The sequence below is a fragment of the Macaca nemestrina genome, chromosome 3, assembly GCF_043159975.1.
Source record: "Macaca nemestrina isolate mMacNem1 chromosome 3, mMacNem.hap1, whole genome shotgun sequence".
NCBI classification, from domain to species: Eukaryota; Metazoa; Chordata; class Mammalia; order Primates; family Cercopithecidae; genus Macaca; species Macaca nemestrina.
Window position 1 is genome coordinate 86,295,092 of NC_092127.1, and position 23,007 is coordinate 86,318,098.

The window sequence follows — 23,007 nt, forward strand, 5'->3', positions numbered from 1 at the left end:
GGATAAGGAAATTAACAAGCTAAACTCTATAAGAGAAACTCAGAAGACTTATTGTATCTTACATGACAGTTGAAGAAGCATCTGTAGGGAATCCAGAAGGAGCATTCATGAAGGTATTATAAGCCCGGAAAAAGCACATGAGCACTGAGCTGACTATTGAGCCGGAGATGGCCTCAGACAGCAATGGCATCAACTTGTCAGGCTTTGGGAGTGAGCAGCTGGACATCAATGACGCACTAAATTACGTCTTGCCTTATTTCTTATAGAAAAATCTGTAAGATGTAGACTCAATGTTGTTACTGTTAGGGACAAGCTGCCCCAGGAACCGCCTCCCTGCCATAGTGCAGCTGACCCTTACCCTGAATACTCTGCAACTGCATTCCTGAACCCTTATCTAAGTGCCACAGCAAGGTCACCAGACTTGCTACACTAAGCAAACCCTACTTATAACCCTGCATGCAGCACAGGGAAGGTCACGAGAAACGTGGATAAATCACAAGAAACGTGGATATACCCTCTTGTAAATTCCTCCGGTCATGAGATGATATGTGGTAAAGTTAACTGACAAGACCAAGAAGCAGCTTCTCCGCTCCTTCTGGGATCTCCATCTGGTTCGACCTTCCTGCCCCCACTTCTGCCTCCACCATGTCTGTCAGGGTGACCCAGAAGTCCTACAAGGTGTCCACCTCTGGGCCCTGGGCCTTCGGCAGCCACTCCTACACAGTGACCACATAAGCTCCTCGAGCTTCTCCCAAGTGGGCAGCAGCAGCTTCCGGGGTGGCCTGGGTGGAGGCTATGGTGGGGCCAGTGGCATGGGAGGCATCACCGCCATCACGGTCAACCAGAGCCTGCTGAGCCCTCTTAACCTGGAGATGGACCCCAACATCCAGGCCGTGCACACCCAGGAGAAGCAGCAGATCAAGACCCTCAACAACAAGTTTGCCTCCTTCATAGACAAGGTATGGTTCCTGGAGTAGCTGAACAAGATGCTGGAGACTAAGTGGAGCCTCCTGCAGCAGCAGAAGACAGCTCAGAGAAACATGGACAACATGTTCGAGAGCTACATCAACAACCTTAGGCGGCAGCTGAAGACTCTGGGCCAGGAGAAGCTGAAGCTGGAGGCGGAGCTTGGCAACACGCAGGGGCTGGTGGAGGACTTCAAGAACAAGTATGAGGATGAGAACCATAAGCATGCAGAGGTGGAGAATGAAATTGTCCTCATCAAAAGGATGTGGATGAAGGTTACGTGAACAAGGTAGAGCTGGAGTCTCGCCTGGAAGGGCTGCCTGATGAGATCAATTTCCTCAAGCAGCTATATGAAGAGGAGATCTGGGAGCTGCAGTCCCAGATCTCGGACACATCTGTGGTGCTGTCCATGGACAACAGTCTCTCCTTGGGCATGAACAGCATCATTTCTGAGGTCAAGGCGCCATACGAGGAGATCGCCAACTGCAGCCAGGCCAAGCTGAGAGCATGTACCAGATCAAGTATGAGGAGCTGCAGACGCTGGCTGGGAAGCACAAGGATGACCTGTGGTGTACAGAGACTGAGATTTCCGAGATGAACCGGAACATCAGCCGACTCCAGGCTGAGACTGAGGGCCTCAAAGGCCACAGGGCTTCCCTGGAGGCCCGCATTGCAGATGCCGAGCAGCGTGGGGAGCTGGCCCTTAAGGATGCCAATGCCAAACTGTCCGAGCTGGAGGTCTCCCTGCAGCGGGCCAAGCAGGACATGGCGTGGCAGCTGCTTGAGTACCAGGAGCTGATGAACGTCAAGCTGGCTCTGGACATCGAGATAGCCACCCACAGGAAGCTGCTGGAGGGCGAGGAGAGCTGGCTGGAGTCTGGGATGCAGAACATGAGTATCTATACGAAGACCACCAGCAGTTATGCAGGTGGTCTGAACTCGGCCTATGGAGGCCTCACAAGCCCCTGCTTTGGCTCTGGCGTGGGCTCCACCTCCTTCAGCTGCACCAGCACCACCAGGGCTGTGTTTGTGAAGATCAAGACCCATGATGGGAAGCTGGTGTCCTAGTCCTCTGACATCCTGCCCAAGTGAACAGCTGCGGCAGCCCCTCCCAGCCTGACCCTCCTGCGGCTCTCCTGGAGAGCGGAAGAGAAGCACAGGGAACCGGAGACCCACTTGAGGCCCAGCCCTAGCCCTCAGTCTACCCACAGGGGAGTTTACTACCTGGGCACCCCCCATGCCCATGCCTTCGGCTACAAAACAATTCAACTGCTTTTTTTTTTTTTTTTTTTGTCCAAAATAAAACCTCAGCTAGCTCTGCCAACAGCTAACCTTATGGTTACCTGTTTTTTTCAAATGTAAAAGATGGGTATTCTGAAAAACCATACAAAGAGTCCCTCTCTTCAGCCTGCGTCCAACAACTCATGAAATTAGAAATTGTCCAACCACAGGAAAACAGCCTGGCTAAGATTCAAAGTGTAGGCAAAAGCCTGCAGAGAGTGAAGAGAATCCTCATGGGCCCAAGGAGCATCCAGAAAAGTCACTTCAAACAGGTGGGAAAGCAGAGCAACAGGAGGGAACAGGGTGCCTGGGCATTTGTGGAGAGCGCTGCCAAAGAAAAAAGGCTCCGGAGTCCAGCTCCAAGGGAGCTGGAATGGCCTCACATGGAACAGGTGCATGAGAAGTTAGCAGGAAACGCCATCTATGTCAAGCCTTCATTCACCCAAGAGCATAAGGCAGCAGTCTCCTCTTTGCTGAAACCCTTCTCCATGGGCGTGCCTTCTGCCTCCACCCCTGCAAAAGCCCTGCCTGAGGTCAGAAACAGATCGAAAGACTTACCCATTTTGGTTTTAGAAAATGCAAAGTTGAGTTAAAACCAATTGTACATTCCAGAAAAGTTCTCTCAATAGACTTTTCTCGCAAAGACGCCTCCATTCTCTGCAGCGAAGAGCCTCATAAATGCCCCTTCACAAGGGGCTTTTTCATCTTTAGGAGACCCGAGTCTTCAGGAAAATCTTTTTCTGGAAGTATTTGCTCCATCAGAATGTTTTAAAAATGCCACTGCAAGAAATGCCTTTGAACAAAGCATTTTTATGGAGAACACTACTATGCCAGAAGGCACCGTCTCTGAAAACACAACCTACAACCATCCACCTGAGGCACATTTTGTTGGCACTGTATTCAACTTAGAGAAGACTGTGAAACACAATGGGAATACAACAACATGGGCACTGGCCTGTCCCCCGAGCCCAAAAGCTTCAGTTACCCACTGCTCTTATCCCCAGGTGATCAGTTTGAAATTTAGCTAAACCAGCAACTACGGCCCCTCATCCCCAACAATGATGTGAGAAGACTCATTTCTCATGTTATCTGGACCTTGAAGAGGGACTGCTCTGAGATCCACGTGCAGTTGTCCTGTACCAAGCTCATCTCCAGGACAGACCTCCTGTTTCATCAGTGAGCAGCAAGAAGCAAAGGTGTCCAAGGCAGAATGGGATATGGACCAATGGAAAACTGAGAGCTGTATCAATGAGAGCACGGAAGCCCAGAGCAAACAGAAAGAACAGAAGTCAAGTGAGGTGAGGACCACACAGAAACATGAGACCCAGACTTTCCCATCATTTAGCATCTGCTAGGAAAGTGCCCACACAGGAGAACCTGGGACTCCCAGACCATAGTTTGTCTTGGCCATGTAACTTCGGTCATGACAGTGATCTCCCACTTTGCTCATTTAGAGAGTGAAACAGATTAGTACACAAAGTAAACTGTAGGCTGGACGCGATGGCTCACGCCTGTAATCCTAGGACTTTGGGAGGCTGAGGTGGGTTGATTACTTGAGGTCAGGAGTTTGAGACCAGCTTGGTCAACATGGTAAAACCCTGTCTCCAAGGGGAAGCCAATCTTAACCACCCATTTTCTTTAATAATGAAGCTGTATTATTTATATCTCAGAGAATTAATTCATTTCAGGTAATTTGTTGGAATTTTCCTTTCACATTTTTCAGTATTAACGATCTTACCTGTTTGTACTACTAGCCTAAAAGTTCATTAATTTTTAGGTGATAAGTAGCTGTTGTTAATAATTTATTTTATGTTTGTTTTATTGATTTATTTGTGCATATTTAACCATCTACCATAATTTTTACCTTGTATCAACAGGATTCTTACTACAGATTTAATGACCTTAACTACAGATGGATCTCTTTGGATAACTGGACCTACAGCAAGGAATTTAAAATCCCCTTTGAAATTAGGTATGTATGTTTGTGGGTGTATTTTTATTATTATTTGAACTTTTCTTCTTTTTCTATCTAGGCAAAAATCTTGTGTTTTGTTTGTTTAGGTTACATATCTGAGAGTTAAGTAAAATGAAAGCCTTGTACTATAAAAGTGAATATATTATTTATGTTTTGTTTTGTATATGAGGATGGTGCTACTAATCAACAGTCACCAAATGGTGTCTTATGGAATCATTTTTCCAGTTGTTATAATGGAGCCATCTAAACCTACTCAGATCTTATGTAGATTTCCTCTTTCCCACTCCCTTGTAATCATCAGAGTATATATTTATTATAATATTATAATATATACTCTGATGATTACATTATGATTAGCAATCATAATGTAATTACTAATGTAATTAGTAATGATTAGTAATCATTAGAGTAGATATTATATTGTCTAGTAGGATTATAATTTGCTCTATGTCTAGTAGATGTATCATTTGCTCTATGTAGTACTAACCAGCCATTGAGACTATGACCTTGACCTATACTACGTGGTGAGGCCAGGAGGTGAAGCACAGGTATTATTTTCAGTAATGTTCTGTTGTTATGAGCAAATATTTCCATATGAGGCAGAATGTTACCCAAAGTTACCACTACTACTGCTAAATTAAAAAAATTCTTCCGTCCCTTTTATGTGATTTTTTTTTTGGTAATTATTTACTAGTCTTTTAAAGGGGGAAGAAGGCCAGAATACTGTTATCAATATCATGGAGTTTCTGCTGTGCTCCAGGCTTTTATTTACAGATAATCTTTAGAGTATCTTTCATAATGGTTCTATTTCACCTTGAACTCAACATATCCTATTAACTTTCCCCCTTAAAACTTTATATTCTAACAGCTTCATTGTTTCTCTTAATGTAACACCATTTTCCAATCTATGTCTAAGGTGCTTTGGGCTTATTACATCTTTTCTTCATCTTCCTGTGTTCAGTCTGTTCTGGGTCTTGCAAATTTTTGTCTAACATTTCTCTTGGTTTTGCCCCTTCCATCTCATTTCCATCTTTCCATCTTTGCCTAGAAGATGAGTGCCAGGAAAGAGGCCAAAGCTGCCTAATCAAATTTCTTGCTTCATTCTTTTATTCTCCAATCTTTTCTATTTAGAAACATTAGATTAATCATCCCAGAATATTGATTTTGCCAAGATAGGTATTCGCTCAAGAATAGCAAGTGTCTGTTTTACTTGGCAAATCAAGTATAAACTTCTCACTTGTCTGTGAAAATACAGCTGAATGATGTCTGTCCCTGTAACACTGCCCGCACCTCTCTGCCCCTTGGATTTGTCCAGCCTTTTCTTCCTTAGCTCTCCAGCCCAAATTACACACATGAGTCAATTACCTAGTAATTCATGCTGTCAACACTTCCTTGTTTTGGTTTCGCTCTTTGCAGGGGTAAGGGGTTCCTGCAAAGAGCAAAGGGTGTAAGGGGAATAGAAATGCCTCTACCCAGGCATTTCTACCTAGTTAAAAAAATACTTTATTGATATATAATTAACATACTGTACAATTCAGTAATTTAAAGTATATAATTCAATGGTTTTTAGTATATTTACAGTTACAAAACCATCACCACAATCAATTTTAGAATATTTTCCTCATCCCCCGCAAAAAGTTACACCCATTAGCAGTCGTTTGCCATTGCCCTTGAATTCTTACCCCAGCCCTAGGAACCACTACTTTACTTTCTGTCCCTCTGGATTTGCTTGTTCTGGTTACCTCATATAAATGGAATCATACAATATGTGGGCCTTTGTGACTGCCTCTTTCACTTAGCATAATAATGTTTTCAAAGTTCATCCATGTTGTAGCATGTATCAGTACTTCATTCCTTTTTATTGTTGAATAGTATTTTATTGTATGAATATAACACATTTTATTTATTATTCTGTTCATTACGTTCTTGTTTCTATCTCGAAATCTTTTCTTATGAGATAAACTCTGATAGCACTTGTAGTTGTTCAACAATATTGCCAGCCAGCCACCAAATGCCAACCAGATTGCAGACTCCTTAAATTCAGGCACTATTACAGTTTCCTGTAAGGCTTAGCGGAGTGCTGGGTGCATAATATTCATTTATAGATGATGGTTTTCTAATGTGTTCTCTTAGACAGTGTCAGTAAATGTAGTTTGTGAGAACGTTTTATGTCTATTATTTAACTTGGTTCTCTTTTTCTTTTTTTTGAGACGGAATCTCGCGAGTGCAGTAGCAGGATATCCGCTCACTGCAACCTCCGCCTCCTGGGTTCAAGTGATTCTCCTGCCTCAGCCTCCCTAGTAGCTCGGATTACAGGCAGCTGCCACAACACCTGGCTAGTTTTTTGCAATTTTAGTAGAGACAGGGTTTCGCCATGTTGGCCAGGCTGGTCTCGAACTCCTGACCTCAGGTGATCCGCCTGCCTAGGCCTCCCAGAGTTCTGGGATTACAGGCATGAGCCACTGCTCCCAGCCTAACTTGGTTCTCATAATAACTTTCTGAAGTATTAACTGGAAAAAGTCAATATATTTGGAATTTATAAGTTGTGCTCTTGGTTTTATGGTGATTTATTGATACATTATGGAGAAAGATAAGCTGCATCACTCAAAGAATGTAAGTATGTTTTAAAGCAGTACTTCTGAAAATGTCACTGGAAATTACCTTTAAGAATTTTTTTTTTGTGGAATATTTATTTCTTTAGGCCTTAAATAATAAAAAAGAGACTTATCTAAGTTAATGTTTTACACATCTTGTTTTAAAAATCTTTTCTTTTTTTTAGCAAATGGCAAAAAGTAAATTTGATTCTTGAGGGAGTGGATACAATTTCAAAAATCCTGTTCAATGAAGTCACTATTGGGGAAACAGACAATATGTTCAATAGATATGTAAGTTTATAATGACATCAGGTTAAAAAACCATTTATGTGTGTTTATGTTAATTGCTTTTGTGAGTAGAGAAAAGTAAATGCATAATTGGCCATGTGACAAATACAAGCTCATTAAAGCACTGGATGAGTTACTTCATTTCTCAGTTGCCAGATTTGTGAAATAATGGAAACCTTACAAACCCCATGGGGTTAGTGTGGGGATTTAGTAAGCTAATTATATAAAATGTTGGCAAGTTCTTGGCACATAGGAAGTGTTCAAAACATGCCAGTCCCTTCTTTGGCGATACAGTTTCATTGGACAAATGATTTTAAAATAAAATGTCATTTCCTTTCTGGAATAGTTACATTAAGAGATTATATCCTGATCTTCCTTTCCTTTCAAAGGTAGACTTTATCAAAACAAAAATAACTCATGACTTAGAAATGCATGCTGTTCATACCAGAGAGGCAGGTTGTCATGAAGCGTCTAGGAAACACTTGGCAGTTCAAGGCCACATATAAGTAGACAGAGCAGGCATTCCAGAGCTAAAGTTATTTTTTGCTCTATCCATTTCCCTAGAACCATCATTCTGCCAGGAAAAATAGAAGGAGAAGCCTAGAAACTTGGACTGGGTAGGAAAATATGCTTAGTTTTAACTAAAAGTGGACAACTAAGTGATACAGTATTTCAGAGAAGTGTTTCCCTTGCAAGGAGGCTAAACCTAGATTGGCATTATATTATGCATCTTTCATACAAAATGCCTTTATCTAAAATTTTACACACAAGACTACTTCCACATCATGGGTTTGTCTGTTTGTTCCCTTCAACTTAGAGCTTTGATATTACCAACGTGGTCAGGGACGTGAACTCCATTGAGCTGCGTTTCCAGTCAGCAGTGTTGTATGCAGCACAGCAGAGCAAAGCTCACACACGCTACCCGGTGCCCCCGGACTGCCCTCCACTTGTGCAGAAGGGTGAATGCCATGTCAACTTTGTCCGGAAGGTAATGGTCTCTCAAACAGGTCGGGTTTTATTTTTGAGGACAGGATGTGCTGGCTTATGAAATGCTTATTTGGAGACTCCCATGGCATTTCAGAAGTTAGGAATCTCTTTCCTGATCCCTTAGTGGGGTTTGAAAATTTGAGATAAGAATCAAAAGATTATTTGAAATATTGTGGAGAATCTTTATCTTTTTCTAAGTTTTCTTCCTGAAGCGTGTTCAGAACTTAGGTAACAGAAAAAGAAAGGAAAAGAAAAATATGTGGTTGAAAATGGAACTTTACAAATTATTTTTTTAACAATTAAGTTTATCAAACTTTTCACCAGATTGTGAAAATGTATTAGTGATTCTTGTTTCTAGGAAGGCTTCTGCAAATATTAGTATATTTGATGATATGTTCTTGCATCTTACTGTCGAGTTCTCATAAAATCTAACATAAAGATAACAAAGTCCACAAAAGTAATTATTTTTCTTTGAGTCTGATTCCATTCTAGAGGACTTGGATCTATTTTACTACATGATTAAATTAGTATTCTGTGTGACACTTGGTTTTTTAATGTTTATTTCATTTTATTTCATATTTAAAAAATTTAGTTGTATAAACTATACATAAAATTTATCATTTTAATAATTTTTAAGTGTACAGTTTAGTAGTGTTAAGTATATTTACATTGTTGAGTAACCATAGAACTTTCTCATCTTGCAAAACTGAAACTCTATACCCATTACCCATTATATTATATTATACCCATTATAGTTTAAACAGTAGCTCTCCATTTCCTTCTCCCCAGCCCCTGGCAACCACCCTTCTACTCTTTTCTTTCTTTCTTTTTTTTTTTTGAGACTGGGTCGCACTCTGTTGCCCAGGCTGGAGTACAGTGGTGCGATCACAACTCACTGCAGCCTCCACCTCCCGGGCTCAAGCGATCCTTCCACCTAGGTCTCTTGAGTAGCTGGGACTACAGGCGAACGCCACCGTGCCCAGATGATTTTTGTATTTTTTTTGTAGAGACAAGATTTTGCCATGTTGACCAGGCTGGTCTTTAACTCTAAGGCTCAAGCAATCTATCCACTTTGGCCTCCCAAAGTGCCGGGATTACAGGTGTGAGCCACCTTCTTTTCTGTGTGTTTGATTCCTCTAGAAATCTTATATAAGTGGAATCATACAGTATTTGTCTTTTTGTGACTGATTTATTTCACTTAGCGTAATTTCCTCATGATGCATCCATGTTGTAGCATGTGTCAGAATTTCTTTACTTTTTAAGGCTGAATGACATACCATTCTATGCATAGACCACGTTTTGTTTATCCATTCATCCGCTGATGGACATGTAGGTTGCTTCCACCTTTTGGCTGTCGTGAATAATGCTGCTATGAACATGGGTGTACAAATATCTCTACATGACCCTTCTTTCGATTCTTTTGGATATATTCCCAGAAATGGTGTGGTTAGATCATACGGTAACTCTATTTTTAATTTTTTGAAGGATTGAATTTATTTATTTATTATTTATTTATTTATTTGAGATAGAGTCTTGCTCTGTTGCCCAAGCTGGAATGTACTGGCGAGACCTCGGCTCACTGCAACCTCCGCCTCCCGTGTTAAAACAATTCTCTTGCCTTGGTCTCCCGAGTAGCTGGGATTCCAGGCATGCACCACCACACTTGGCTAATTTTTTTATTTTTAGTAGAGATGGAGTTTCGCCATGTTGGCCAGGCTGCTCTTGAACTTCTGACCTCAGGTGGTCCACCTGCCTTGGCCTCCCATAGTGTTGGGATTACAGACGTGAGCCATGAAATTTAGTTTTAACAACAAATGTAGTGATTGGGCTCATTGTGAAGACACTAAACATATTTTCCCAATACTCTTTAGGCAGAACTGTTACATTAGCTAATATGTTCTGATTAAATTAAGTGGCTCTCTTTCAGCTGGATGGATTTACTATTAAATTATGTTTCCTTAATAGAAGTACTAGGGTTAAAATTATACCTCCTCCTGTTTGATTCAACCTACCCAAACTTATGTCAATGACCCATTAACCATTTGTTCAAACTACTGTAATAACAGCCTTAGAGTATTGCTTTGACAAGTAGTCAAGTATTCCATGGAATATTTGTATACTTATAATTCTGGATAAGATTTATCTTTTGATTCTTTTGCCTTTGGCTTCCAATGACACAGTGGTTTAAATGCTAGAGGTTGTAGTTTTTACCTCTCCGCTTCCTTCCTTTCTTTTCTTTTTTTTTTTTAAGATGGAGTCTTGCTCTGTCACCCAGGCTGGAGTGCAGTGGCATGACCTCAGCTCACTGCAACCTCTGCTTCCCAGGTTCAAATGATTCTCCTGCCTCAGCCTCCTGAGTAGCTGGGATTACAGGCACCTGCCACCATGCCTGGCTAATTTTTGTATTTTTTTAGTAGAAATGGGGTTTCACCATGTTGGCCAGGCTGGTCACGAACTCCTGACCTCAGGTGATCCACCCACCTTGGCCTCTCAAAGTGCTGGGATTACAGGTGTGAGCTACCGTGCTGGCTTCCCCTTCCATTTTTAACCTTTATCAAAACTGAAACTAACCTGGATCCTAATGTGAAAAGTTACTTTTCAAGTCATTAATAAAGATAATATAAATGTTATATATATATTCATATGCTATTTTCCCTCCACCTTCTATTCAATTTGTGGTATTTAAAACATACTCTCAAGTTATCTAGATAGAACAAAGCCCTTTGTCACTGACATCAGGAATCATACCCAGTTTTCTGCTATCACAATGTTTTGGAAACTAATCTTAGGGTAGACTTCCAGAACAATTGCAAGTTGCATCTAGGTATTTCTGACTAGATTGACATGGTCCAGTGGGAAGATACCTGAGTTGGAAACCAAGTCAAGAGTCTTGGGTTTGAATTCTGGCTTTGTGAACATAGAATAACTTTAGGCATGCCCATCATTTGTACATGGAGCTAATCCCTGATATGAGGATATAGTGAAATAACAATGTAAGTGCCCTTTGCATGTTGTAAAGTGCTATACAACCATTCAAAAATTAGAGTGGTGATATCTATTTTGGAGGCTTATTACTATAATTACAGGTAATGAACAAGATGCTCAGCTTAGCTTATTATGAAGTTAGTGGGTCTTTACTTTAATCTCTTAATCCTGTTATCTTCATAAACTGAGAATATACGTCACCTGAGGACCACTATTGTAGAAATTGATTGTAGGACATGTGTGTTTGAACAATATGAAATCTGATTGTAAAACGTGTGTTTGAACAATATGAAATCAGTGCACCCTGAAAAAGAACAGAATAACAGCAATTTTCAGGGAACAAGGGAAGATAACCATAAGGTCTGACTGCCTGAGGGGTCGGGCAGACCAGAGCCATATTTTTCTTCTTGCAGAAAGCCTATAAATGGATGTGTGAGTAGGAGCAATATTGCTGAATTCTTTTCCCAGCAAGGAGTAACCCTGGGAAGGAATGCATTCCTGGGGGTAGGTCTATAGATGGTTGCTCTGGAGTGTCTGTCTTATGCAGTTGAGATCAGGACTGAAATAGGCCCTGGTCTCCTGCAGTACCCTCAGGCTCACTAGGATTGGGAAATTCCAGCCTGGTAAATTCCAGTCAAACTGGTTCTCTGCTCTCGAACCCCATTTCCTGTTAAGATGTTTATCAAGACAATGCATGCACAGTGGGACATAGACCCTCATCAGTAATTCTAATTTTGCCTTGCCTTGTGATCTTTATTGCCCTTTGAAGCATGTGATCTTTGTGATTTACTCCCTGTTTGTACACCCCCTCCCCTTTTAAAATCCCAAATAAAAACTTGTTGGTTTTGTGGCTCAGGGTCATCATCATGGTCCTACCAATATGTGATGTCATCCCCAGAGGCCCAACTGTAAAATTTCTCTCTTTGTACTCTTTCTTTTTATTTCTCAGACTGGCTGACACTTAGGGAAAATAGAAAAGAACCTATGTTGAAATATTGGAGGCTGGTTCCCCCGATACTCTCTTTCACCAGTTCTTTGACCCTCTGCTTTCCTTGTAGCAACCTAAGTCCCCTCTTGTCTCTGCTTTCTTTTCTGTCCAGCATGGATAATGGGATTCATCACTTCAGCTACCCTCTTACCAAGGTTTGATGCCATCTTTCTTGTTTTCCATTTACATCTCTGGCCTTTCCTTGTAAGTCTCTTTATCCACATCCTTGTTCTCCTAAAAGTTATATTATAGGGTCTTTCTCTGTTCTAGACTCTTTTCTCATTTTATACCCTCTCTAGGCTATCTCATTTTTCATTTCTTCCATAATAAATCTATTTGCCATTGTCTTCCAATATTGTGTCTTCAGCCCAACTTTTCTTCAATTCCAGATCTTACATTCAGATGCTTATTTAGCATCATCCCTTGTCTGATTCACAGGGACCTAAAGCTCAGTATGCTCCACACTGCACTTGTGATCTACATCCTTATCCCAGGGTTCTGTCTCTTGCTGAATGGAACACTATCCACAACAGGTACTCAAGCCAAAAACTCGAGTTTTTCTTGACACCTTTCTCTCCTTTTTCTTTCTTCAATCAATTGCTTAGTCCTCTTGATGATGCAAATAGTACCTCTTCAATAGCTCTTCAGTCTGTTCACATTTCATTTCTGCTACTATCTCTTGAGTTCAGTCATACCTTGCATGAAATATTGCCCTGATTGCCTAACTGGCATCCCTGAAGCTTCACTTGCCTTCCTCTAGTTAATCATTCACAGAGCAGATAGAATGATCTTTTCAGGAAAAAATGATCACAGCACTGCTCTTCTTCAAACTCTTCAACAGCTTCTCATTGCCTTTAGGCCAATGTCGTTGGGTCTTAGCTCTCTTAGCTCTGTCTGGCCCATGCTCACTTCTCCAGTCTTCTCCCTGCCTCTTCCCATTCTCCCTGCCTCTTCAGCTCCCGAAATGCATCATACTGTCCTGCACCTCCTGACCTTTGCACATGCTGTTCCTGCTAAAAGGAATGCTTCTGAGCCAGGGCAGTGACTCATGACTGTAATCCCAGCACTTTGGGAGTCCAAGGCAAGTAGATTACTTGAGTTCAGGAGCTTAAGATCAGTGTGGACAACATGACAAAACCCCAGCTCTAAGAAAAATACAAAAATTAGCCTGTAGTCTCAGCTACTCAGGAGGCTGAGGGGGGAGGAGCCTGGAGGTTGAGGCTGCAGTGAGCCAAGATTGTGCCACTGCACTTCAGCCTGGGTGACAGTGAGACTCATCTCAAAAAAAAAAAAAAAAACAGCTTCTACTTGCCTTTTGCCTGCTCACAGTGGATAAATGGTACTCACCCCTCAGGGCCATTTTTTTCAGGAGAACTCATCTTGATACCTATCCTCCTCAACCTCTGACTATATGTCCCCTGCCTATTTCCATTGTAAAACTCATTATACTTGTAATTATTTATTCAGCGCCTGAATTTCATGCTTGACTGTGAGCGCTATAAGCAGAAGAACTGTGTCTGTTGTGTATACTGAAGTACTCCCAGCGTGAAACATAGAAAGCACTTCAAAAAAAACTTCTTGAAGAGGTCAAGAGTGATTTGTCACCCTTAATGGGGAAAATAGTCTCTCTCATAAGATGTTGATTATTTTGCTGTCCTTCTTTTCCGTATCTCCAATGAAAAAATTACAAATAGATACTAAAATTCTCCCATAAATGTCCCCAAGATGGTTTTCATTCTGAATATGAGAATCTGGTGCTTAAGTGGTAAATTTAGACAGATGTGGATGCTATAATTTTAGTTCTTTGTTTTTCTCTCTAGTAAAAACAAATTTATCTCTATCTTAGGTAAGTACAGAGCTAAGGAAATAATACCTAAATGACAAAGTTTGGCCAAATCTTCAGGTTCTGTTCTACAAATGACTCCATCTAGAAGGATTTTAATATTTCCTCTGGTTCTTGTTACTTTTTTTTCCCCCCATAAAATGTATGACCCAAACTTGTTCCTTTTTAAAAGCTGAACTCATAGCTTTACATGTTTTAATTAACTGTTCTGAAAATATTTTTTTCTTTTAAGAAGTAGAAATTAGAAAACATTCTGTGTGAAAGGGATTTATTTTACAGAATTATTTCTTATTTTTGAATTTGAACTCTGTAACTTAATATGGAAGTTGAGTGTCATTAAGGGAGAGACACGTACCAAGGTCAAATAAGACTGGATAAAATATCTGCCTTGGCCACCTGTGTCAGGGGCTAAAGATCGAACTGATTGTTTTTGGGCTTCATGTACAGAAACAAGGACTTCTGAATTCATACCTGAGGTTGGCAAGTTTAGCCAGAGCTTTTTAAAACCTATTTATAAAGTGTTTGTCTTTCAATATGTTTCTTCATTCTTTTTTTTTTTTTTTTTTTGAGACTGAGTTTTGCTCTTGTTGCCCAGGCTGGAGTGCAGTGGCACGATCTCAACTCACCATAACCTCCGCCTCCCGGGTTCAAGCGATTCTCCTGCCTGAGCCTCCTGAGTAGTTGGGATTACAGGCATGCACCACCACACCCGATTAATTTTGTATTTTTAGTAGAAACAGAGTTTCTGCATGTTGGTCAGGCTGGTCTCGAACTCCCAACCTCAGATGATCCGCCCACCTTGGCCTCCCAGAGTGTTGAGATTATAGGTGTGAGCCACTGCGCCCGGTCTCCTCATTCTTTTTAATTATTACATGTAAGCGCAATATTCTTTGTAGCCATTAGATTTAAATACAGTAGTTAGGTTCAGAGATATTATAGAGAAGTTTAAAGAGGAACTATTGAGTTGCTTCAATGTAGTATGCATTTGAAGAATACATGTACAACTCTTCATAGATTTTATGTTCTTAGAACATTTCTGCCAAATTTATCTCTTTCATATGTTATATGTAACATAGATATATTGGATATACTGAATATTGTACTATCTATTGTGATGTAACAAATTATGCCAAAACGTATCAGCTTAAAACAACATTTATTGATGAGAACACATGGACACATAGAGGAGAACAACACACACTGGGGCCTACCAGAAGGTGGAGAGTGGGAGCAGAGAGAAGATCAGGAAAAATAACTATTGGGTACCAGGCTTAATAGCTGGATGATGAAATAATCTCTATGACAAACCCCCATGACACAAGTTTACCTGTATAACAAACCTGTACTTGTACCCCTGAAGTTAAAAGTTAAAAAAAGAAAATATATGGACTATAGGTTTTCTGATTTCTAAAAAATAATAGTAAAGAAAACATTTATTATGGTAGCTTCTATTAGTTAGGAATCTGAATTGAGTGTGGCTTAGGTGGGTGCCTCTGGCTTCAGGTCTCTCATGAGGTTATAGTCAAGCTGTCAGCCACAGCTGCAGTTGTCTCAAGGCTTGGCTCAAGTTGACTCAAGGCTGAAGAGTCTGTTTCTGAGCTCACTTGTGGTTATTGGCAGACCTCAGATTGCTCATGTGGGTCTCTCTGCAGAGCTGCCCCATGACACGGAGGCCGGCTTCCTTCTTGGCCAAGAGAGGGCATAAGAGAGTACCCAAAATTCAAGGCTTAGTCTCTTATAACCTAATTAAGAAAATCACATCATTTCTGCTATATGCTGTTGGTTAGAAGTGATTCACTAGGTCACTTCAAAGTGGGGATCATTGTGGGCCACTTCAGAGGCTGTGTATGGTGGCTGGGGGACACACACACAGTTTTGCACTAACTTGTGGTCCCCCCAAATTCATATGTTGAAGTTCTAACCTCTGGTATCTCAGAATGTAATCATATTTGGAGAAGGTCTTTAAGGGGTGATTAAGATAAAATGAGGCAGTTAGGGTGGGCCCTATTCCAATACAACTAGTGTCCTTGTATGAAGGGGACATTTGGACAATGGAGAGAGACACCAGGGATGCTTAGCACAGAAAAAGAGGACACAGTGCAAACAGAGGAGAGAGGCCTCAGGAGGAACCAAACCTGCTGATAACTTGATCTTGGATTTCACTGTGAGAAAATAAATTTCCATTGTTTAAACCACTTAGTTTGTGATACTTTGTTATGGCTGCCATAGCAAACTTATATACACATATATAACATTTTTAAAGAAAATGTTTTTCATAATGTTTAAATTTCATGGTAATCAGAATTTATCTTCTTTTTCCCCTTGAAATTGTAGGAGCAATGTTCCTTTAGTTGGGACTGGGGGCCTTCCTTTCCTACCCAGGGAATCTGGAAAGATGTTAGAATTGAAGCCTATAATATTTGTCACCTGAACGACTTCACATTTTCCCCAATATATGGTAAGCTGAAAGAAGTGATTTTTTTTCTTTTTGAGTCTTCTTGTTATAAAAATTGGGTTTATAATTGAAATACAGAGGTATGTTTCTCAGAGATTTAGAATTTTTAAAATCTTTGTAGTACAATCAATTTATAAAAGTAAAAAATAGGTACAAACTGATTTTACATGAAAATTGACAATATAAAGCAGGTATGTAGGTATATATCTTTTAGCATATTTTACAGAAAAAGGAAAAAATAAAATGGAAGAGCAGCTCCAAGTTTTCCTGAGATAAGTATTCTTTCTTGAAAGGACTGGGCCTGCTGGCTGGTGCTCCTTTTTGCAGCCTCTGTAGTCACTTTTAGTGTCGAATTCTTGCTTTGCTCACATTGTTAGACTGACTTGCTGTCTCTGTACATTTTCTTCATAACCGGGAGCACTACTCTGAGGGCCCTGACACAAGGGCCCTGACACAGCAGCCTTGTGAAGAGTTAAAAATAAACTGGAAGGTAAATAGGGCAAAAGAAAGATTTCTTTTCTTTTTTATTTTTATTTTTTGAGACGGAGTTTCACTCTTGTTGCCCAGGCTGGAGTGCAATGGCATGATCTTGGCTCACTGCAACCTCCACCTCCCAGGTTCAAGCGATTCTCCTGCCTCAGCCTCCTGAGTAGCTGTGTTTACAGGCATGTGCCACCATGCCCAGCTAATTTTGTATTTTTAGTAGAGACGGGTTTTTTCCGTGTTGGCCAGGCTGGTCTCGAACTCCTGACCTCAGGTGATCTGCCTGCCTCAGCCTCCCAAAGTGCTGGGATTACAGATGTGAGCCACCGCGCCTGGCCAAGAGAAATATTTCTAAGGTGAAAAATAGTACTTTTTTAGTTGAAGCAACTATTCAATATCAAGGAGCATTGAAACAGAACCTCAGAAATCTCACAGATGTCAGTGGATAAGTTAAAAGCTGGTTAAATATTTGTTGCTTTCTTTGCTCAGCACTGTGTTTATTTGATGTAGAAAAGAAATAGAGTAGGTACACTGATCCTTCATGTGTGAGAAGGGGAGATACAAACAATTGCCAAACAAAACAAATAACCTTCCAAGATAAGAGCCAGAAAATCAAAGATCAGTGAGGATTTGAGAAGTTAGGGAAATGAAGGGTGAAGATGGAGGCAAGTGAGATCTTAAATGAGAGCATGCAATGCTCAGTGTAATCACATGGAAGCCTAACTAGATGAAATCAGTAAGAAAGAATGTGATGTGTCAGTACAAGAGTTCTGTTATCTTGAGAGCCCTGGTGACCTTAGCTTGCTATTCAATTAGAGAAATCTGTATTATCTGAAGGCAGAAGATGAAAGCAAATGACAGATGCTTCGATTTGAGGAGGTTATTTGGTGCTGTTGGTATTTTTAAACTTTAAAAATGCATTAAAAGATCTAATTTAAGTTGTACATGTAAATGTGGCTGTGCTTATAATTCTCTAGTTTAGTGCTTCCCAAACTATTCTTCTGAGGTGTAATCCAACTAAAGATTTTCACTACTAAAATCAAATAGTGGTTTAATTTCCCTTCATCCCATGTTACCACCCATACGTTTTCTCAGGTATAAGTAACAGAATCTGGTATAAGAAGTGGTCTGAGCCGAGCGCCATGGCTCATGCCTGTAATTCCAGCACTTTGGGAGGCTAAAATGGGTGGATTCCCTGAGCCTAAGAGTTAGAGACTAGCCTGGGCAACATGGCAAAATCCTCTCTCTGACAAAAAAATACAAAAATTAGCCAGGCCTGGTGGCATTCACCTGTAGTCCCAGCTACTCAAGAGGCTGAGGTGGGAAGATTGCTTGAGCTCAGGAGGTAGAGCTGCTGTGAGCTGTGATTGTACCACTGCACTCTAGCCTGGGTGATGGAGTGAGATGCTGTTTCAAAAAGAAAAAAAAAGTGGTCTGATTTAGCAAAAAGTTATTTATTTGTTTTGAAGCTTAATCAGTATTTTAGGTGGTCTGCAAAATGCATTATAAGCTCTAGGTACCCTGATGCCTGAAAAAATTTTGAATAATACTGCTCTAGTTTAATTTACAATTTTGAATATTAAACTAAACATTTCTTCCTGAGTTATTACAGTTCACTTTATTAGTCACTGGTGACTGGGTGAATGTTATATAAATTAAATTAATTTAAATGATGCTTAAAATTCAATTTAGATTCAGTGTAAACAGTTCCTCCTTTCAACTACATTTGGGAAGGTTAAATATATTTTTAAATTGATACATAATATTTGTACATATTTATGGGGTATGTGTGATATTCTGTTACATGCATAGAATGTGTAATGATCAAGTCAGGGTATTTCAGGTATCTATCACCTCTAGTATTTATCATTTCTGTGTGTTGGGAACATTTCAAGTCCTCTCTTCTAGCTATTTTGAAATATACAATACATGTTGTTAAGCATAGTCACACTATTACGCTGTCAAACATGAGAACTTATTCCTTCTATTTAAATGCATGCTTGTACCCATTCATCAGCCTTTCTTCATTCCTCTCTGCCACTCATACCCCTCCTATCCTCTGGTCTCTATTATTTCACTTTCTACCTCCATGAGATCAACATTTTTACCTCCGACGTGTGAGTGGCAAGATGCAAAATTTGTCTTTCTGTGTCTGACTTTCACTTAACATAATGACCTCCAGTTCCATCCATGTTGCTAAGACATGATTTTATTCTTTTTTATCCATTCATCTGTTGATGGACACTTAGGTTGATTCTATATCTTTGCTATTGTGAATAGTGCTGCAGTAAACATGGGGGTGCAGGTATCTTTTTGTTATATTGATTTCTTTTTCTATGGATAAATACCTATTAGTGGGATTATTGGATTGTATGGTAATGGTTCTACTATTAATTTCTTGAGAAATATTGTATTTCCATTGTGGCTGTACTCACTCACATTCCCATTAACAGTGTATAAATGTTTCCTCTTCTCTGCATCCTCCCCAGCATCTATTATTTTTTGTCTTTTCAGTAATAGTCATTCTAACTGGAGTAAGATAGTATTTGTGGTTTTGATTTACATTTCCCTGATGATTAGTGATGTTGACCATTTGTGCATATACCTGTTGGCCATTTGTATGTCTTCTTTAGAGAAATGTCTATTCATATCCTTTGCCCACTTTTAAATGGGATTATTTGCTTTTTTTTTTTTTTTTTTTTTTTTTTTTTTTGAGACGGAGTCTCGCTCTGTGGCCCAGGCTGGAGTGCAGTGGCCGATCTCAGCTCACTGCAAGCTCCGCCTCCCGGGTTTACGTCATTCTCCTGCCTCAGCCTCCAGAGTAGCTGGGACTACAGGCACCCGCCACCTCGCCCGGCTAGTTTTTTGTATTTTTTTTAGTAGAGACGGGGTTTCACGGTTTCACCGTGTTAGCCAGGATGGTCTCAATCTCCTGACCTCGTGATCCACCCGTTTCGGCCTCCCAAAGTGCTGGGATTACAGGCTTGAGCCACCGCGCCCGGCCCCGGGTTATTTGCTTTTTTACTGTTCAGTTGAGTTTCTTGTGTATTCCAGATGTTAGTACCTTGTCAAATGGATAGTCTGCAAATATTTTCTCTCTTTCAACCAGTTGTCTCTACATTCTGTTGAATGCTTCCTTTGCTGTGAAGAAGCTTTTTAGTTTAATATAGTACTATTTGTCTATGTTTATGTTTGTTATCTTTGCTTTTGAGATCTTAGCTGTAAAATCTTTGTCTAGATCGATGTCTTGAAATGCTTCTCCTATGTTTTCTTCTAGTAGTTTTATTGTTTCAGGTCTCATGCTTAAGTCTTTAATCCATCTTGAGTTGATTTTTATTTATGGTGAGAGATAAGAGTCCAGTTTCATTTTGCATATGGATGTCCAATTTTCCCAGCACTATTTATTGAAGAGGATTGAAGAGGGTGTTCTTTCTTCAATACATGTTCTCTGACCAAGGTGCCTTTGTGAAAAATCAGTTACTTATAAATAAGTGGATTTATTTCTGGGGTTTAGACTTTGTTCCTTTGGTTTATGTGTCTGTTTTCAGATAATGTGATGTAATCTTTGACTCAGGATTGCTTTGGTTTTTTGAGCTCTTTTTTGGTTCCATGTGAATTTTAGGATTGTTTTTTTCTATTTTTGTGAAAAGTGACTTTGGTGTTTTGATAGTGATTGATTGCATGGACTCTGTAGATTGCTTTGGGTAGTATGGTGGTCATTTGAATGATATTAATTCTTCCAACCCATGAGCATGGGATGTTTTTCGATTTGTTTGTGTGACCTCTTCAGTTTATTTCATCAGACGTTTATAGTTTTCCTCGTACAGGTCTTTCACCTTTTTGGTTACATTTATTCCTATGTATTTTATTTTTTATAGCTATTGTAAATGGGATTGCCTTCTTGATTTCTTTCTCAGCTAGTTCACTATTGATGTGTAGAAATACTACTAATTTTTGTATGTTGACTTTGTATCCTACAAATTTGCTGAATTTATTTATCAGATCTAAGCATTTTTTGATGAATCTTCCAAGTTTTTACAGTTATAAGAGCATGTCATCTGCAAAGAGGAATAATATTACTTCCTCTTTTCCAATTTGGATACCTTTTATGTTTTTCTCTTGCTTGATTGCCCTGGATAGGACTTCCAGCATTTTATTGGATAGGAGTGGTGAAAGTGGGCATCCTTTTCCCTTTCTGATTCTTAGAGGAAAGACTTTTAGCTCTTCCTCATTTGGTGTGATGTGAGCTCTAGGTTTTTATATATGGGCTTTATTATATTGAGGTATACGCCTTCTGTGACTAATTTGTTGATAGTTTTTATCATGAAGGGATATTGAATTTTATTAAATGCTTTTTCTGCATCTATTGAGATGATCATATGTTTTCTGTCTTTCTGTTGATGTGAGGTATCACATTTATTGATTTGTGCAAATGTAAGATCCTTGCATCCCTGGGATAAATTCCACTTGCTTGTGGTATATTATCTTTATGATGTACTGTTGGAGTTGGTTTGCTAGGATTTTGTTGAGGATCTTTGGATCCATGCAAATCAGGGATATTGAGCTGTAGTTTTCTTTCTTTCTTTTCTTTCTTTTTTTTTTTTTTTTTCTTGCTGCCTCTCTGTGTGTTTTGATATTAGCGTGATGCTGACCTCTAGAATGAATTAGAGAGAATTATCTCCTCTTCAATTTTTGGAATAGTTTGTGTAGAATTGGTATTAGTTCTTTGTTGTAACTTTGGTAAAATTTGGCAGTGAAGGCACCCAGTCCTGGATTTTTTTTGTGTTGGAAGATTTTATTACTGATTCAGTCTTGCTACTTATTATTAGTCTGTTCAGGTTCACTATTTGCTTGCTTGCTTTCTTTCTTTCTTTCTTTCTTTCTTTCTTTCTTTCTTTCTTTCTTTCTTTCTTTCTTTCTTTTTCTTTCTTTTCTTTTTTCTTTTCTTTTCTTTCCCCTTTCTTTCCTTTCTCCTCTCTTCCTCTCTTCATTCTTTTTTCCTTTCTCTTTCTTCCTTTTTTCCTTTCCTTTCCTTTTCTGCCTTGCCTTGCCTTTTCCTTTTTCCTCCCCTCCCTTCCCTTCCCCTCCCCTTCTCTCCCCTCCCCTCCCCTTCCCTTTCCTTCCCTTGCCCTGCCTTCCTGACAGGGCCTTGTTATGTTGCCGAGGCTGGTTTCCAACTTCTGTTCTCAAGCAGTCCTCCTGCCTTGGCCTCCCAAACTGTTGGAATTACATAAGCTACTGTCCCTGGCCTCTATTTTTTTTTGTCAGTCAGTACTGGCAGGTTGTATGTGTCCAGAAATTTACTTATTTCCTCTATGTTTTTCAGTTGATTAGTGTATAGTTGTTCATAATAGTCTCTGGTGTTTCTGTAGTATCAGTTGTAATGTATCCTTTCTCATTTCTAATTTTATTTATTTGGGTCTTCTCCTTAATTAGTCTAGATAGGGGTTTATCAATCTTGTTTTCAAAAATAAAGTTTTCATTTCATTGATCCTTTGCTGTTTTTTTTTTTTTTTTGGTCTCTATTTCTTTGAGTTCTGCTCTGATCATTATTATCACTTTTCTTCTTCTAATTCTGGGTTGAGGTTGTTCTTGTTTTTCTAGTTCCTTGAGGAGTATTGTTAGGTTGTTTGTTTGAAATCTTTCTACTTTTTGGATGTAAGTATCTGTTGCTATAAACTTCCCTTTTAGCACTGCTTTTGCTGTATTTTGGTATGTTGTACTTCAATCTTTATCTGTTTCAAGACATTTTTTTATTTCCTCTTTAATTTCTTTCTTGACCTAATTGTCATTTCAGAGCATGCTGTTTAATTTCCATGTGCTTGTGCAGGTTTCAAAGTTATTATTATTGATTTCTAGTTTTATTCCATTGTGTTATGACAAGATACTTGATATGATTTTAAATTTTTGAAAACTTGTTGAGTCATTTTTTGGTTTAACATATTATCTATCCTTGTTGCTATGTGCTAATGAGAAGAATGTGCATTTTGTAGCTATTGTATATTTTGTAAATGTGTATTAGGTTCATTTGGTCTAAAGTACAATTTAAATACAATGTTTCTTTGTTAATTTTTTGTCTAGGTAATCTACATAATGCTGAGAGAAAGATGTTGAAATCTCCCACTATTATTGTATTGGAATCTATCTCTCTTTAGATTTAGT

General features: G+C 39.5%; 1 protein-coding gene and 1 pseudogene across 1 annotated transcript in view; both read left to right on the forward strand.

Annotated features, from left to right (window-relative positions):
• Positions 1-3,464, forward strand: part of LOC112427469 (keratin, type II cytoskeletal 8 pseudogene) — a 33,080-nt pseudogene extending 29,616 nt beyond the window's left edge.
• The window catches only part of LOC105486341 (mannosidase beta), a 135,490-nt gene that overhangs the window by 29,750 nt on the left and 82,733 nt on the right, over positions 1-23,007 (forward strand). The window contains exons 2-5 of the mRNA XM_011749197.2: positions 4,125-4,219; positions 7,002-7,107; positions 7,922-8,092; positions 16,242-16,365. Of these exons, the coding sequence (XP_011747499.1) occupies positions 4,125-4,219; positions 7,002-7,107; positions 7,922-8,092; positions 16,242-16,365 (496 nt within the window). The remainder of the gene's footprint in view (positions 1-4,124; positions 4,220-7,001; positions 7,108-7,921; positions 8,093-16,241; positions 16,366-23,007) is intronic.